The following is a 15,450-nucleotide window of genomic DNA, read 5'->3' as shown; positions in this document are numbered from 1 at the left end:
GTGAGGCTTAAGCCTACATACAGTCTTCAGGCTCACTGTTTTCACATATGTACATATTATATTATTCTAGCAATGAGTTAGGTACTCTCACGGTCAATTATAATTCACGTTACCTACTGCAGATAATCAGCTGGTTCTGACTCCCACTCATTTCCACTGATTCCACGGATCGATTTAATAACCCCACCGGATCTCCGCTGGTCCCATAACCTATCATTTCTGAATACCTAGCTAATACTAGACACTGCGTAGGCATTTAGGTTTCAACACGAGCGAAACTAATAAGTATCTTAATGACCAGGTGAGTGCGAGTTATCAGACGGTATTTACTTTCAGAAAATAGTTCTGCCACGGACTATGATTAACAGTTGTTGTCAGTAGCGTTTGTTCCCGGTTTAAGTACTAGTTTTCCATAAAAATCACAAAATCAGCTACGAAACCGGAAATTCCAGTGGTGAGGAAGTCTCGTTCTAACACATAGGGTTAGAAAGAGACTTCCGCTTGTAAATTGTAACTTGTAGGTTTATAAAATAGGCCACAGGTTGTCGCCGTACAAAATCGTCCGGGCGCGATAACGCTACTGCTAGTGACATCTATGTCAATACTTCGGGTATTATTTTACTAATCAAATAACTTTTATTCTTAACTTTAGTCTCAGTAGCTTCAAAATTTTATGACAAATGAAAGTTGATTAAATTGGACTAAATCCGAATTACCCACATTCATCGAGCATTAGGTTTGATTGCAGCGCGTGGGTACCTAATCGCCAGTGTCGTATGCAAATCGTAAACCTAATAGATGTATTATGGAAATGCGACCGGAAACTTTGTAATTTCATACATTTTGCCTCGATTTGCTTTAGATTCGACGCGGTCGCGTAATTGTTTGGTGACATACAATATTGTTATACGGCGCCTTACCGCTTTGGTGTAGAATTTATTCCTTGTGTGTTATGTTATGGTTCAAGTTGATCTGATAAAGGTGACCGGAGATTATGTTATAACGCAAATCTTATTGTGTTTGATCTTGTAAGAATCGTGTATTGAGTAAGTATGCCTGTTGAAAGATAAATACAATTACATAATATGATTTTGATGCAAAAAAGGGTCACAAATAATGTAGGTAAGTATTGCAAGAGAGTTAAGTCATGGGTTAATTGCGCAAGTAACATGTGCAAGTAAAGTATTATTTCGTACTCACGCAGATCACGCGGGTTACTGGCACTTTTACAAAATTGAGTCGTTGGATACGTTTTGTCTGCAAGCAGATATTTAGATTCATAATATGTATATTGCAAAAACAATACGCAGAACTGTCACTGTCACCTTACTTTTGACATTGACAGTTATTGATAAATTTCAACTTTTCAGATTTGCAGTTCCACAAGATTTCTGAAAAATAAATACAATAAATACAGTGACAAGTGAAATAAATTAAATCTGTAAAACACACCAAGATGTTTACTGAGAATTTGACAAAACAGGTAACTTAAGACCATTGATATTTTCAGTTTGACAAATAGATGCAAACAATTTTCAGTTTATTTTCTTTTTAGGACGAAGAAATAGAGGCCCTAAGTTCAATATACGGCGACGACTGGACCACAGAGAGCGACGTGACAAGATCTTACAAGATCAGAGTTGAAGAGAACAAGCATGAAGCCATTTTGTATGTTACCATGCCCCCGGAGTATCCTAGTCAGTCACCGCCAAAGTTCGAGCTATCTGCGCCTTGGATGGAGAGAAAAGACAAGGCTGATCTCCATCAAGCCTTGAATGAAGTTTATTTGTAGGTTGTTTACTTTTATTTTATGTTTTTTATCTTTGTACCATGTGTAAAATGACAAGTAATGGTCAAAATAGTCTTAGAAAACCTTGGCAGGGCAACAAAAGCATTCCAATATCTAAATTTCATCGGTATTGACCTTCTGGGGCTCACTGGATCTCTTAAGATGATCTCAAACTTTTTTATTTAATATAAACATGATCCAGGGATGTAGTGGCGTTCGAAAAATTAGCCTAAATGTGCTACTCTGCTAAATCATCTACAAATTAAAGAGATTAGTAATAAACCCTGTATTGTTATACCATGGCATTCAGAACCTCGCCATGCTATACTGCGACACTACACTTGAATAATATTTATCAACAAAAATAATTATTTTACAGAGACAACATAGGTGAAACGGTTGTATACCAATGGGTGGAGAAAATAAGAGAAATATTATTGACAATGAAACCTCCTGAAGTAAAGAAGAAGATACAACAAAAACAACCAGATGAAGAAAACATGGATTTGTCTCAGGTAAAAAGGACAGAATGACTTCTCTACCATTTTGAATATTATGTAGCCGAAAAACTGCCAATTCGTATTTTCGATAGTGTCTAGACAAAGTTTCAGCTTTCGGCATAAGTCATGTTTTGGCCGAAACTAGACCAAAACCAAACCATTGGTTCTGTGTGTAAAAGTAATTGGTATCGAAACGCTTCTAACAGGATGACACTGTCATCCTGACATTTGAAAAATGTCAAAAACCACTAAAAAGTAAACAAAGCTCTATTAACTGTGAGGGTTTCTCTAATTCACCACTTTTATTAGTTTTATCACTTCTAAAAATATCATATGGCATTTACAAATAATATAATTTTCAAATTATCTATTAAGAATCCAGTATTACATTCAGTGAGGTTATATATCCGATGGTCCCATATCAAAAAATTAAAAAAAGGTGCAAAGGTACAGCATTATCTTATTCTTAATATATTTAAAGCTCAGTTGTTTTCATTTTGTGATACTTGCACCAAAAATGCAATGAAGTATAATTCTGTACTAAAATGTCATGTTTCAATCTGAAACATGTCATTTTAGTACAATTTGTGTGAGAAATTATTTTTTACAAATATCAAAATTTATTTGTAAGTGGTGAGCATAAATAATCTAACCTAATTTACTTGTTTTTGTATTCCAACAAGTTTAGCAAATTGTTAACAAATTAATTTATTCCTTTCAGGTAGAAAATTGCCCGGAGATTACTCATGGTGAAGTGATAAAGGACAGGAAAAGTTCCTTTCAAGGTCACGCAGCTGAGGTCCATAGCATGGAGGATGTCAAGTAAGTTATTTGATATTAGAGTCTGTTCAGATTTTTTTTTTTTATTATGAATGGGCTTACTCACCTTACCGACACCGACACCGACAGCTTAGATACCGACAGACAGCAATTATTTCATGAAACCGATGATGCCAAAAATGCGGGGGTGCACGGGACGAGGTGAGCGAAGTCCCGTGCCGTGATTGGTCCATTCAAAGACACGGACGTCACACAAAGACACTTTCTACTCGAACATGGAGTAAAACTACCGTATGCGTGGCAGAGGGGGTAGCGCGACTATGCCAAGTCTGGAGGATATTTTGTCTGTGCCGACAGATAAGAGTCGTGGAATGTATTGAGCCCCATACATTCCATAACTCTTCTATTTCCGCAGTAGAGGCTAAAATATTTTTTTTTACATAAGTTTAATTTCGTTAGACTATTTTGGTCATATCACCACACAGACTTACCATAATTATTTTCCATTAACAAATTCCAGCGCTGTCCTAACAAAACTCAAGCAGAACAAGAAGATAGTGAACGCAACTCACAACATGTTCGCATACCGGATCGAGCGGAAGACAGACAAGGGTACAACAATACTACAAGATTGTGATGACGATGGAGAGACGCACGCCGGCGGCCGCATGATGAAGCTGCTGCAGATATTGGACCAGAAGAACACCTTGGTTGTTGTGTCCCGATGGTGAGTGGCTACCATAGTATGAATTTTCTCAAAGTTTATTTTGTGTGAGCGGTCGGTTCCCGTTGGCAAAGCAACAAAGTCGTTTAAAAAGCAACAACAAACAAAAATCTGAATATTTCTATGAATTATTGATGATGATGATGATGATGATGATGATGATGACCAGCCCAGTCCCATTTTAACTTAGCCGCTTTCCTAGCTACGTCAGTTATTCGAGTCTTAGAGCGCAGCATGGTGTTTCGGACTCTGCCTAATTTCTATGAATGATGTTTTCAGGTATGGCGGCATCCAACTAGGGCCTGATCGGTTTCGACACATCAACAATGCCACCAGACAGGTCATCGAACAAGCCGGCTTACTAAAGAAATGACATTTAGCATAAATAACAAATTTGTTAAGGTGCGTCTAGATTTGAGCAAGCCACGGACCACGGACCGCACACGGCTTTCCGAATCTCTGTGTAGTTCTATACTTGCGTTACGTTCATTTTTTACGACCTGTCCAATGTCATCGCGTCTCACTCTCTCATTAAGCAAAATGTGAGACGCAATCAATACACATTGGACGAAGATATTGGGCGGATGGAATACCACCCTAAGCAACACAAGCGAATGTACTGCGAAGGGTGCCGTGCTTGCGCGCCGTTCGCGACTCACTCGCGTGATACATATACGAAGTATCGACGAAAAACGTACGAGTAATATATCTCGAACTTGAATAGCATATCGGAGTAAATCATATTAGGTACGTCAATCATACTACGAAATCCACACAAATATTATGTGTTCGCCAAATCTTTACGCACCTTAGGGTGCGTTTCCACCAGAGATGAGCGAGGATTCGTAGTGAGGGATGTGTTTGTTAAGAACTAGTAGAATCGCTGAGCGAGGAAAACAAATGAAGAGATTCTATTTGGTTCTTAAAAAACACATCTCTCGCTAAGCATCCTTACACATCTCTGGTGGAAACGTAGCCTTAAGCCAAAACATTGATATTTTTTAAAGTAACTCATTTGACTGGTCGGTATAGTTTTCTTCCTGTAATCTTAAGATGTAAGTTTACAAACCTAAACTACGGGCGCAACATGGTTCCATTTTTATCGCCTATCACTATGCCCGTCACTTTCGCACTTACAGTTGCCTCCAGAAACTCGCGAACTAAATTGACATGAGTTTGACAAATAAAATGATACCAGGAATAGCAAAGAAAAAATAGTCAGAGGTATATGTCGATAAAATGATATCGATAAGTAAGATGCACTTACTACCCATGTGATAGTTATACGAGTAAAGGGGTCACAAACGATTTCGATTTGTATGAATGTGACGAGAAAAGTGCTTGATTCGATTGTAACATTGTGACGTTACCAATCAAATCAGGAGGTGCGGATGTGAAACTGACAAATTTCAATGTTAAGACGAAACCGGAGCTGAGTTTTAAATATTTTAGGTAAATAAATATACTCATCTCGCTAACGGAAGCGGCTCCTAAAACTAGTGCGATAAGGACAAGGCGAAAAATCCTGCGTAAAAATCTCAAAAATCGACGTTTCGTACTCGACTGTTTAGTGTTTACTCCTCCAAAACTTAACCAATTAAATGATCAATATATGTGCCGGACCGTTTTGCTTTTTTGGCTAATTGATAACAGTTTTGAATACTACGCGTCTCATTGCGGCATAGTCAATGAGGCCATTTTGGCCATTTTTGAAAGGCTCTAGCGCCTTAAAAAAACAAAAATATCAAAAAAGCATAACGGTCCGACACATATATTGACAATATTAATCGGTGTTGAAAAAATCATTGCTCTAGCATCAAAACCCACGGAGGAAACAGTCGAGTACGTTTGTATGGAGATATGACCACTCCTGTTGTCTCTTAATATGCAGGTTTGGGGGCAAGTTGTTTATATCAAGAAGTCGCGGTTGTCGCCATAAATCTAAAATTGGTGTTTTAATTTTATACAATGTGACCGCTAGATGAGATTGATCGATAATTAAAGTTAGACCAAGAAAAGTCTGCAGCGATTTTGATAGCCCACGCAATGCAACTGTTATTTAATACGTCGTAATTTCATAGAATTTTGACGTTTAAAATAATACTTGCACTGCGTGGGCTATTAAATTCGCTGCAGACTTTTTTTGGTCTGACTGTATTTAAATTCTGACCTAATTATCAACTTGAATGTCCAGTTTAGGGACTGGTCTTCTTTACAATCGAAGCAATAGGGATCACCGAGACGATTTAATTTTTACGTCCACACCACACAAAATAAATGAGAAATCTTACGAGTATCTTATTTCCCCGTCTGGGTCGGCCTTATTTGTATTTTGAGCCAAAATCACTGTTTCTATGTTATCACCCACAACTTGTTACTCTAGCTGCAAGTTTTCCTGACAAATAAAATAAAATATTTATTTAATTACCTACAATATGTTTATCCAATATCCTTGTGTCTATTATTATTAAATTGCACAATTTTCGAAATACCAAGTAACATTTGTAAAATAATTTAAATTACTTAAAGATACATTTTAACTGACCGCGCAACAGTAGCGCCGCTAGCGGTGAATCCTCGCGATATTCTCTAATTCAAACTTTTTTGAAAATATCGATATGAACAGCACTGGCCAAACTGTGGTATCATTTGTGCACATTGACCTGTCAATTTAGTTCGCGAGATTCTGGAGGCAACCTTACATACTTGTTAGAACGTGACAGGCATGGTGAGAAGCGATAAAAATGCGACCGTGGTACCGCCGCTGATCTCATATGCAGATCTTTTCCCTTTGTTATCTTACGACTTTGTAAGAGTTTTATTTGTTTTTATTTTACATTATTTGTATTCATAGTGGGGTTCCTAGTTCCTACTGACTTTAAGGTCAATGATTTTTGGATCTATATCTAAATCCCTAAAGTCTTTTCTCCTATCATTGCATTCCTTAATATTGTTTGTCATAATGATCAGTTGTACTAACACTAAAAACCCTAATTTTGTTTTCCCTAACCTAACTTAACCTATCCTAATTTTATTAAGCATATTTCCTTTTTTGCGAGGGTCGCAGTTCTAACCCTAACCTAACCCACTTTTGTGGCAGCAAGTTCTAAAACCTAACCATTTTTCAGAACCTTACATTATGGAAAATAATCGTTATGACAATTGATCGTTAGGTCATGTGCCCATTAGGACAAACCAGTTAGGGCAAGTGACTTTAGGACAAACGCTAACAACAAGGATTCAGAATGACACCCATGATTTTTTTATTTACATTTCAATTTACCTGACGATTCATCATAAAATCGTAATCATCAATTAGTTTAAACAAATACATTTTACGCTCGAAAATCGATTAAAGAAACTTCTGTAAATACTTGTATTATAATGAAATGTCAACTAATGTGTATCAGTTGTTTAATAAAAATCTAAATGAAAAGAACAGTGTTTATTGCATATCAACACAAAATCACGGAACAAAGGAAATTGAAACATTGTTTATTTTATGTATAGACATGGGCCGAATATTCGGTATTCGGCATATTTTTCAATGTTCGTATTCGGCCGAATGGTTCGGTTCGAATGCGACTACTCCACTGACAAGAGCTAGGCTCTTAAGAATAATGATGATGATGAGTTCTGTTCGAACAGCCGAATATTTGCCGAATAAACAATTTTTTAAGGGTGTCCGCTAGTTAGTTCCCGGTCGGTCGGGAGAAGGGTCAAAAACACATTATGAGTGCAGACCGCGGACCTGAATGAACTTGCCTTCAGCGTTTTAGGCAGTTTTAGCCTAACCGAATATTCGGCCCATCTCTAGTTATATAATATGAATAAGACGAATATTAAGACGCGTAAAATAGTGCAACACTTTGTAGACCCAGTTTTGACAACTCGAAAACTAGGTTGAAAGTAATAACGTTAAAAAATCTATAGGGTAGTACAGCGCCATCTACTTCAGCTGTCAAAACTGCGTACACATTATTCCGCACTACTTTTACGCCTCCGAGTATTCATTATCATAATGACAGGACACATTGTCAATTTTTCAATGTCCAGTTGTTGTGCTCTGCACATAAAAATACAATTTAGGTTATTTTAGTAAAAGTTGAGTGCATAATCCCCAACCGTCCACCATCTGTCCCCATTCTACCATCGGACTTTTAGACGCACGGCCGGTTTCCATCCTTACTTGGTAGATATTCCACCAATTCGCACGAAGCGCTTTGCTTCTACTTTCCTTATGCGCACTGCCAAGGAATGGAATTCCTTGCCGGCGTCTATATTTCCGTGTTCTTATAACCCGGCAACCTTCAAATCAAGAGTGAACAGGCACCTTCTGGGCGAGCTCGCTCCATCGTAGGCCACGTCTACGCCTCGGCTAGTCTGTGGCCATGAGTAAGCCCATTCATAATAAAAAAAAAAAATCTCAAAAAATACGCAATATCTAAATCTACATCTATTTACAAAACTAAAAGTTAAATAATAAACCTTATTACCTCACAGCAAAGTCCAAGTTGGTATAAAATTAACACATGATTGTCTATAAATTATTGGAACCACTAGTACCTCTTATTGTTTTTGGTATTATCAGCCGTTTTCACTGTGATGCACCTCTTGTCCAGGAATTTTAGAAGATCCTGAAAAAATAAACAGAAGTAGGATAATCTAAAATTAAAACTAAAGGGGTTGATTAACAGTCCGCCGGACGGTATCGGCCTGTCAGTTAGAACAAAATTTTGACAGTTCTGAACAACTGACAGCCCGATACCACAAAACAGATAGGTACAGAAATCAATCTACATACAAAGCGCGCTCGAGCAACGCACACATAGACACTGCTCTCGGACACGATATCTCGGACCGGTTGGGACCACTGCGAGTGCGAGTGCCATCCGCTTGAGACACGCTGAACTGTGAACTTTTTTGTGCAATAATGGAGAAACAACAAAAAAGTTATTATAACTGTTCAGTAGATGGTTGTTTAAATTCAACATTAAACCGTGAATTGCCGTTTTTTAAACTACCGGTTTAACAATAACATTAAAATAAAAATATTTTAGTTATTATTAATTTATATTTCCATTCTTCCCGTTCCATCCTCAACAATAAATCAAACAACTAGATACGAACTGATACGAGTGCCACTACCACGATAGTTTTTTGTGCATAAGCTATAGTTAACAACCCTAGAGCGACCGCCGAGCGTAGGTATGAAAAGTGAAGTACATACATGTGATTGACTTCTGTATCTATCTGTTTTGTGCCGATACCGTCCGGCGGACATTTAATCAGTGGGGCCCTTAACCCGTTATAAGGCATAAGGGTGTCAGGAATTATGCAAAATTGAACTCTATCACTTTGTTCAAAATCAGGTGGGAAATAATATCCCCTCTTATAGGCTTATGACTGCTTTGGATGAGATGGGTAACACTTTGTTATACTAGAGATGGCGTATACCTATACGACTTTGCAAAATATAGTTATAGCTAATTTGACAACTGAATTAGGAGCTATGGGGTCTTAAGGCGCCATCTACTTTAACTGTTAAATTGTCATTTTTGCTCAAATAAGGATAAACGTGCAAAGCTTAACGCAGATGGCGTTGCAATCGTTAAAAGCATGTCATTAGATTTAGATATCCCAAATCCAAAGAAACATAAACCACAGACTACAGACTTTGGGTTCCTTCTAGTTGGATTTATAATCTGTGGGTTTCTAACCTCATTTAAGTGACTATATTTTTGTCTATGCTAATATACCAAATGGATCGTTCGGTTGATTGGATACCAAACTAATGTATTTTGTAGACCAGGCAAGTCCTACCTTGGGGTCATACCGGTGCCCGCTGGCAGCCAGTTCCTTGTGATGACGTCTATATTGACGGGCTCATAGCGGAGGAGCTTCATGTATAGTTCGTAGGTTTCTAATAGAGCCCGAGCTAATCCTATTGTCTATTATTAAGTAAAACCGCTCGTGCCACGTGCCACAACCACCTGCATAAAAAGTACAGTACTTCGGTTACTGAGTGCCGAGTCGAACACTACAGAACCAGTCTAAAATGTGTCATCGAGATGCGTAACAAAGACGCGTTATCGGAGAGCGCACCTACACTGGTTTTTTGAGCGTTGAACTAGCCCGTGCTCAGGTGCCAAATAGAATAATTATGTCTCTTTTTTGCAGGTAAGTAGCACGTGCGGTTTTACTTAACAATAGACAATAGGATTAGCCGCCTGGCTCTATTACAAAGCTACGATCTGTAACACTGAACAACACAGTTGTAGAACAGGCAAGTCCTACCTTGGGGTCATACCGGTGCCCGCTGGCAGCCAGGTCCTTGTGTATGACATCAATATTGACGGGCTCATAGCGGAGGATGGCCTCATGCAATCGCAGGCGACACGACACGTAGTTGTGGAAAGCTATGTGTAAAGGCACGCGGCAGGTGTGGAGCTGGAATATAAATTAATATAATATAGAGGCCAAAATAATCTTAGTGCCACCACATACACATCACAATTTGGGTATTCACATTCCCCACGTGACCGCCGCCATATATGAGCCAAGGACAAATGGGAATGATTTATATGAGCACACTATTAGATTGCCATCTGTACTAGAGATGCACCGGAATGTTGGTTACTATCCGGTATCCGTCTAATATCGGGTTGCATCTCTAATCTGTACTATCTGTACCTGGTGGGGACAAATGGGAACCCAGGATTTAGAGATTGATAAATACACAAATCCTTTATTACTTCACACAAACATTATCATGATAAGGGTTAATCCAGGCCAAGCGTAACGCGATCATTTTATTCCTTGCTACACGAAAATTTGTGTCACATGCAATGCAATGAGATCGTGACTCGTGTTACTTTTTCGTGGTATTCCCATAATCCAGTATTTAAAACCCATAAGATAGCATCAAAGCCGTATAGCGTAGTGTCATTCAAAAATAAGGGACAACCAATTAACCAATGTAGACCTGGCTGCAAAAGTACATACCCACTTTAAGAAGGAATTCCATTCATAAAGTGGGTGTGCAGATGTGCAAAATATTTCCTATCTCACTCACCTTAGCCTTCTCTCTTTTCTGGAAGACCCAGTCATCGGCATCACACTCTACATTTCTAATGACAGGCACTTCTCTTGTCATCGTGAACAAGTCATTTTCTTTATCTGAATCATTCAAATTTCCCCCTTCACTTGTTCTTGGTGATCTTGAAGCTTTTCTTGGCGAATTCGTAGCTTTTCTTGGCGATTTCGTAGCTTTTCTTGGCGATTTAGTAGCTTTTCGTGGTGATATAGATGTACTACTAGAAGGTTTAGAAGATGAAGGCTGGCTTAAGTTTTCTGTTCTTCGCTTTTTGGATGGTGATGGCAATTCCTCGGCCGATTCAACATATGGGTGAGTTTGATTGTACAGATGGGTCAAAAGTTGTATAGCTGAAAATAGATCATAGACATTTATACTGAAAAAAAAATGTATAAAGTGAACTATACTGCAAAACGTAATTCAAGACCAAAAAAAGTAAGACAATGTTGCCACTGCAATAATTTGTTTGTAAAATTATAAATTCCTTTTGATAAATAATCACGTTAAGATAATTTATTCATTAGTAATTTTACTCCTACTATTTAAAAAAGTACTTTTATTTACTTATTTGTACATAAATACTCGGAGTAATTAACAACGGAGACGCCATGTCTAAAATTTTCGGTACAAAATAGTCTGCCGTTTTTTGCGGGGGAGGGGCACATCAAATGTATAGGTACGTCATGTCAGATAAACGTCAGTCCATACATATGGTTGACCATTGGCCGCCTATTTTCGACAGAGGGGAATGCCTGTTAATGGCGGCTCCATTGTTAATTACTCCGAGACATAAATACAAGACGCGATAGTAAAAAAGTGGCAACATTTCTTACTTTTTTTGGTCTTGAATTACGTTTTGCAGTTTTTTTAATAAATTACTATTTGTATTGTAAATAAAGTTACCTCTTTTCCGTTTAAATGGCTTCAGCCCATATTTGTCCAATTCTCTATTCCTCTCTGGTGTAGACATAGAAGCATAATCCAACATGGGAGTTACATTATCAGTCTTTACTATGTATTCCGATTTCTCAGGCGTTTCTACATTAACATGCTTGTTAACTTTACTTTTAGGAGTTTGTGTTCCAGCTTCAATTGGTTTTTCCAAGCATTTATGACTTACAGGATCAGAAGTGAGATCAGTAACATGTTTTAATGGAGATTTGGGGTTTCCAGTACCTTTAACGTCTACCATGGGTAAACTGTCTCGTATGCTACCATTTGGTACGCTATTTTTAAGTCTTGATTTATCATTGAAACTAGGTAGGTTATCTATTACTGAAATGCCACCAAAATCAAAATAATTGTCTATGTTATTACACGGAGAATTTAAATCATTAATGGGTACTTTACTTTTTGAAAGCACTTCATTATCATTAGTCTTTTCTAAATGATCTTCTGTCTCTATTGTATCATTATTATAATTTCCATTGTCATAATATGGAAAAGAGTTCATGTTTTCCAAAGCTTCATCATAATCTACTGACATGTTATCTTTTTTTCCGAGACTACTGTTGTTTATATGATTACTATTGTTTTGACAAATATTGTTAGCCTCATTTGAGTCAGATGTTTGTGTTAAATCTACATTATCATCATTTGCTTCAGGTACTTCACTTTCATCAAGGTTTATTATTTGAGCCTCATCAGTTTCTACTGCTATGTGTTTTGGAGATGTGATTTCAATGGCATGATCTGGGCTGGTAGTGTTTGAATCTTGATTTGGTTGTTCATCACTAACATGTAATTCCTTGTTACCTTCTGGTGATTTAGTTTCTAGATAATCGTTTTCATTTAATATTATTGTATCATCTAGTGATTTTTCTGGTACTGCTTGTGTGCCACCAACTTGAACAAAGGGCAATGAATCACCACTTGTGTTTGAAGACTGGGTTAAATCCATATGTTCAATATTATCAGCATTTACACTATTGTTATTTTTTTCCATGTCACCAGCACAATGTTCTGTTAAATCGATATGGTTATCAGTCCTGACTTCTAAAAAAATATTTGAATTTGTTATTTGTACATTTTCTGTATATGATGTATTTCTATTTTTTTCTGTTTCAGTATCTATTTCGCATTCTGCAGTTAAATCGATATGGTCATCACCTTCATTCCCTATAAGTAGAGAAGAATCACCATCACATTCTACAACTACTGGATTTTCAATACCTGTATTATTCTTTACTGTTGTAACATTGTTTTCACAGGGTCCTGTTAAATCTATTTCTTCATCAATCTTATCCATTATATGTTGGGAAGAACTACTTACACATTCTGTCATCTCCATGAAGTCATTAGATTTTCTTTTAGTCACATCTATTTGTTGTGATATCTGAGAGAGTGGTTTCATATTGCTACTGTTACACATATTTTTTTGGGCATTAATACATTCAGTCAAGTCCATAACTTCACTGGCTTGTTTTGTAAAGTTATTCGCAGGTTCCGTTTCAGTTTCTGTCACTGTTTCATTATGTATTTCAACTACTGTGTCATCTTCATCATCAAATAAATCAGGGGATAAGCTTCGACTTGGCTGTGTTACCACTAGTAAATTTTTCTCTTCTCTATTCCCTACTTTTATTGAAGATTCATTATCATTAGGGTCTTTTAGATGATTATCATTACTACTACTTCCAGTTATAAACACTGGAGATTGATTGCCTGTATTATCTTCTACAAATTCTGGACTAAGCTCTATTACTGTTTTACTAATATTTCTTTTAACTTGGCAAATATCAATACCCTTTCTTCTGTCTTTCAACATGTTCTTTTTAAGAATATCTTTGCTATTTTTTAAAGATCCACTAAGAACAATGTCTAATTCTTCCTGAGAGCATTCTACCTCTGAAAACAATAGTTCAGATTTATTCACATCTGGGCTTGACAGTCTACCGGGTATACTGGACCAATTTTTTAACAAGCATCCCATACTATTTGGTGATTCTTCAACAATATTCTCAACATAAAATATAGAATCATCCTTAATATTTTCATATTCTATATTAGTAGACATGTTGTATATAAATAAATTAGGTAAATCTAAATCTTTATCACTAGTTGTACTTTCTAAGTTATTCAACTCAAAAAGTAGCTGCGAGTACCTATCGGATATTATTTGCTGTTTTTCTTCCTCACTTGTCAAAAGCAACTTGTAAGGTTTTCTTCGTTTCTTGGTTTTCCTACTCGTAGTTGGCTTTTCAGGAACTTTAAATCCATACTCTTTTAAAGTTGTGCGTATGATTCCTGTCCTTTGTTGTGTTGTCAAAGCTTTTGAGCTTGAACTTGAACTATCAACAGAATCGGATGTTTGTAGCGATTTGGACAGAGCTATAGCTAGCTGGAGCTGTTCAGAATCAACATCAATGCCAGATTTCTTGCACACTGAGTTAAACTCTTCAGAGTAAGCTATTAACTCATTCTTTTTGGCTTTCAACACACTCCGTATATCCTTCTGGCCTTTGACTTGTTTTACCTTTTTGGCTTTAGGCTTGGCAGGTGCTTTATTATTTTTTACTTTAAAACTTTTCTTCTCCTTGAAATCAGAGAGACTTTCATCCATAACAGTCTTACCCACAAAGTATTTGCTTACAACTTTGTACTTGCTGGCAACAAATAAAACAAATTTTAGAAACAATTCAGCTACAATTTATTAACATAAATATAATCTATAATATGTTACATACCTATTTAAAGTATCTACATTCATTTTACGTTATTTGTGAGGCAAGTCCAATCGTTGCTCTTCTTCCATCATCCGCCTTATAGTACGTCCTGATCTTAATGGTAGGCCACTAGCTATCAATATTTTTCTCTCCTGTTCCTCAATGGGATCTTCATAAAGTACGTCTGCGGCTTTTTTCATAGGCTCAGTAAAACTAGAATATCTGAAAGCACCAAATACAATGCCAATATGCAACATAACCTAAATATCACTGTTGCATCTCAAATCTAGCGATTTATCTGCTGATACTCACTGGAAAAATGCACCCCATAGTATGCCGAAGCCTAAAATGCCGGCAGCAAGACGATTTCTAAACTTTGCAGCAGGTGTTCCTGTTATTTTTCTAGGTTTCCATTTTGAAGTATCAACACCGATCGCCATTTTTATATTTTACTTGACGTTTTGGATTTGACATATCATATCGAAGGTAAAGAAGCTTAAACAAACATCAGAGCGGCTTTTTTTGTCGTGTCTGAAACGTTATTTACCTTTTTTTTCTACTTCTTAAGCCTCCTCCACACTCGTGCGCGAATCGCGGCGCGAAGCCGCGAACGCAAGTGTGGCGCCGATTTTCGCAGACAGCGAAATCGACTCCACACTTGCGTTCGCGGCTTCGCGCCGCGATTCGCGCACGAGTGAGGAGGAGGCTTTAGGAAAATAACGTAGTGGTTATATCAAAGAATATAATACTCACTAGGAGAAGAACGATAACTCCATACAAAAAAATGTCCCCTTCAAAAGTTCGTTTATACTACTAGCGCTCGGTAGGATACCATTGTAATTAGAATTGACAACCCATTTAGCCTAGCGGGTATTGGCAGTAATACAGTTCAGGAA

At 37.3% G+C, this 15,450-nt stretch overlaps 3 protein-coding genes across 3 annotated transcripts; 1 reads left to right on the top strand and 2 right to left on the bottom strand.

Annotated features, from left to right (window-relative positions):
* The first annotated feature begins 1,351 nt into the window (after positions 1–1,351).
* On the top strand, positions 1,352–5,116 carry LOC134678956 (protein IMPACT-like). Its single transcript, XM_063537711.1, has 6 exons — positions 1,352–1,483; positions 1,556–1,788; positions 2,169–2,304; positions 3,011–3,111; positions 3,590–3,796; positions 4,073–5,116. The coding sequence occupies exons 1-6, from the start codon at positions 1,457–1,459 to the stop codon at positions 4,164–4,166; spliced, it is 798 nt and encodes a 265-aa protein (XP_063393781.1). The 5' UTR covers positions 1,352–1,456; the 3' UTR covers positions 4,167–5,116.
* A 2,107-nt stretch (positions 5,117–7,223) lies between these two features.
* On the bottom strand, positions 7,224–14,716 carry LOC134678945 (structure-specific endonuclease subunit SLX4). The gene is made up of 5 exons (XM_063537703.1): positions 14,576–14,716; positions 11,793–14,494; positions 10,869–11,239; positions 10,091–10,243; positions 7,224–8,430 (listed from the first exon to the last, which is right to left on the bottom strand). Exons 1-5 carry the CDS (start codon positions 14,596–14,598, stop codon positions 8,353–8,355), a joined length of 3,327 nt encoding a protein of 1,108 aa, XP_063393773.1. The 5' UTR covers positions 14,599–14,716; the 3' UTR covers positions 7,224–8,352.
* LOC134678962 (uncharacterized) lies at positions 14,515–15,026 on the bottom strand. The gene is made up of 2 exons (XM_063537722.1): positions 14,867–15,026; positions 14,515–14,776 (listed from the first exon to the last, which is right to left on the bottom strand). The coding sequence occupies exons 1-2, from the start codon at positions 14,992–14,994 to the stop codon at positions 14,605–14,607; spliced, it is 300 nt and encodes a 99-aa protein (XP_063393792.1). The 5' UTR covers positions 14,995–15,026; the 3' UTR covers positions 14,515–14,604.
* Positions 15,027–15,450: the final 424 nt, after the last annotated feature.

The sequence above is a fragment of the Cydia fagiglandana genome, chromosome 2, assembly GCF_963556715.1.
Source record: "Cydia fagiglandana chromosome 2, ilCydFagi1.1, whole genome shotgun sequence".
Taxonomy (NCBI): Eukaryota; Metazoa; Arthropoda; class Insecta; order Lepidoptera; family Tortricidae; genus Cydia; species Cydia fagiglandana.
This window is presented reverse-complemented; position numbering and strand designations above follow the sequence as displayed.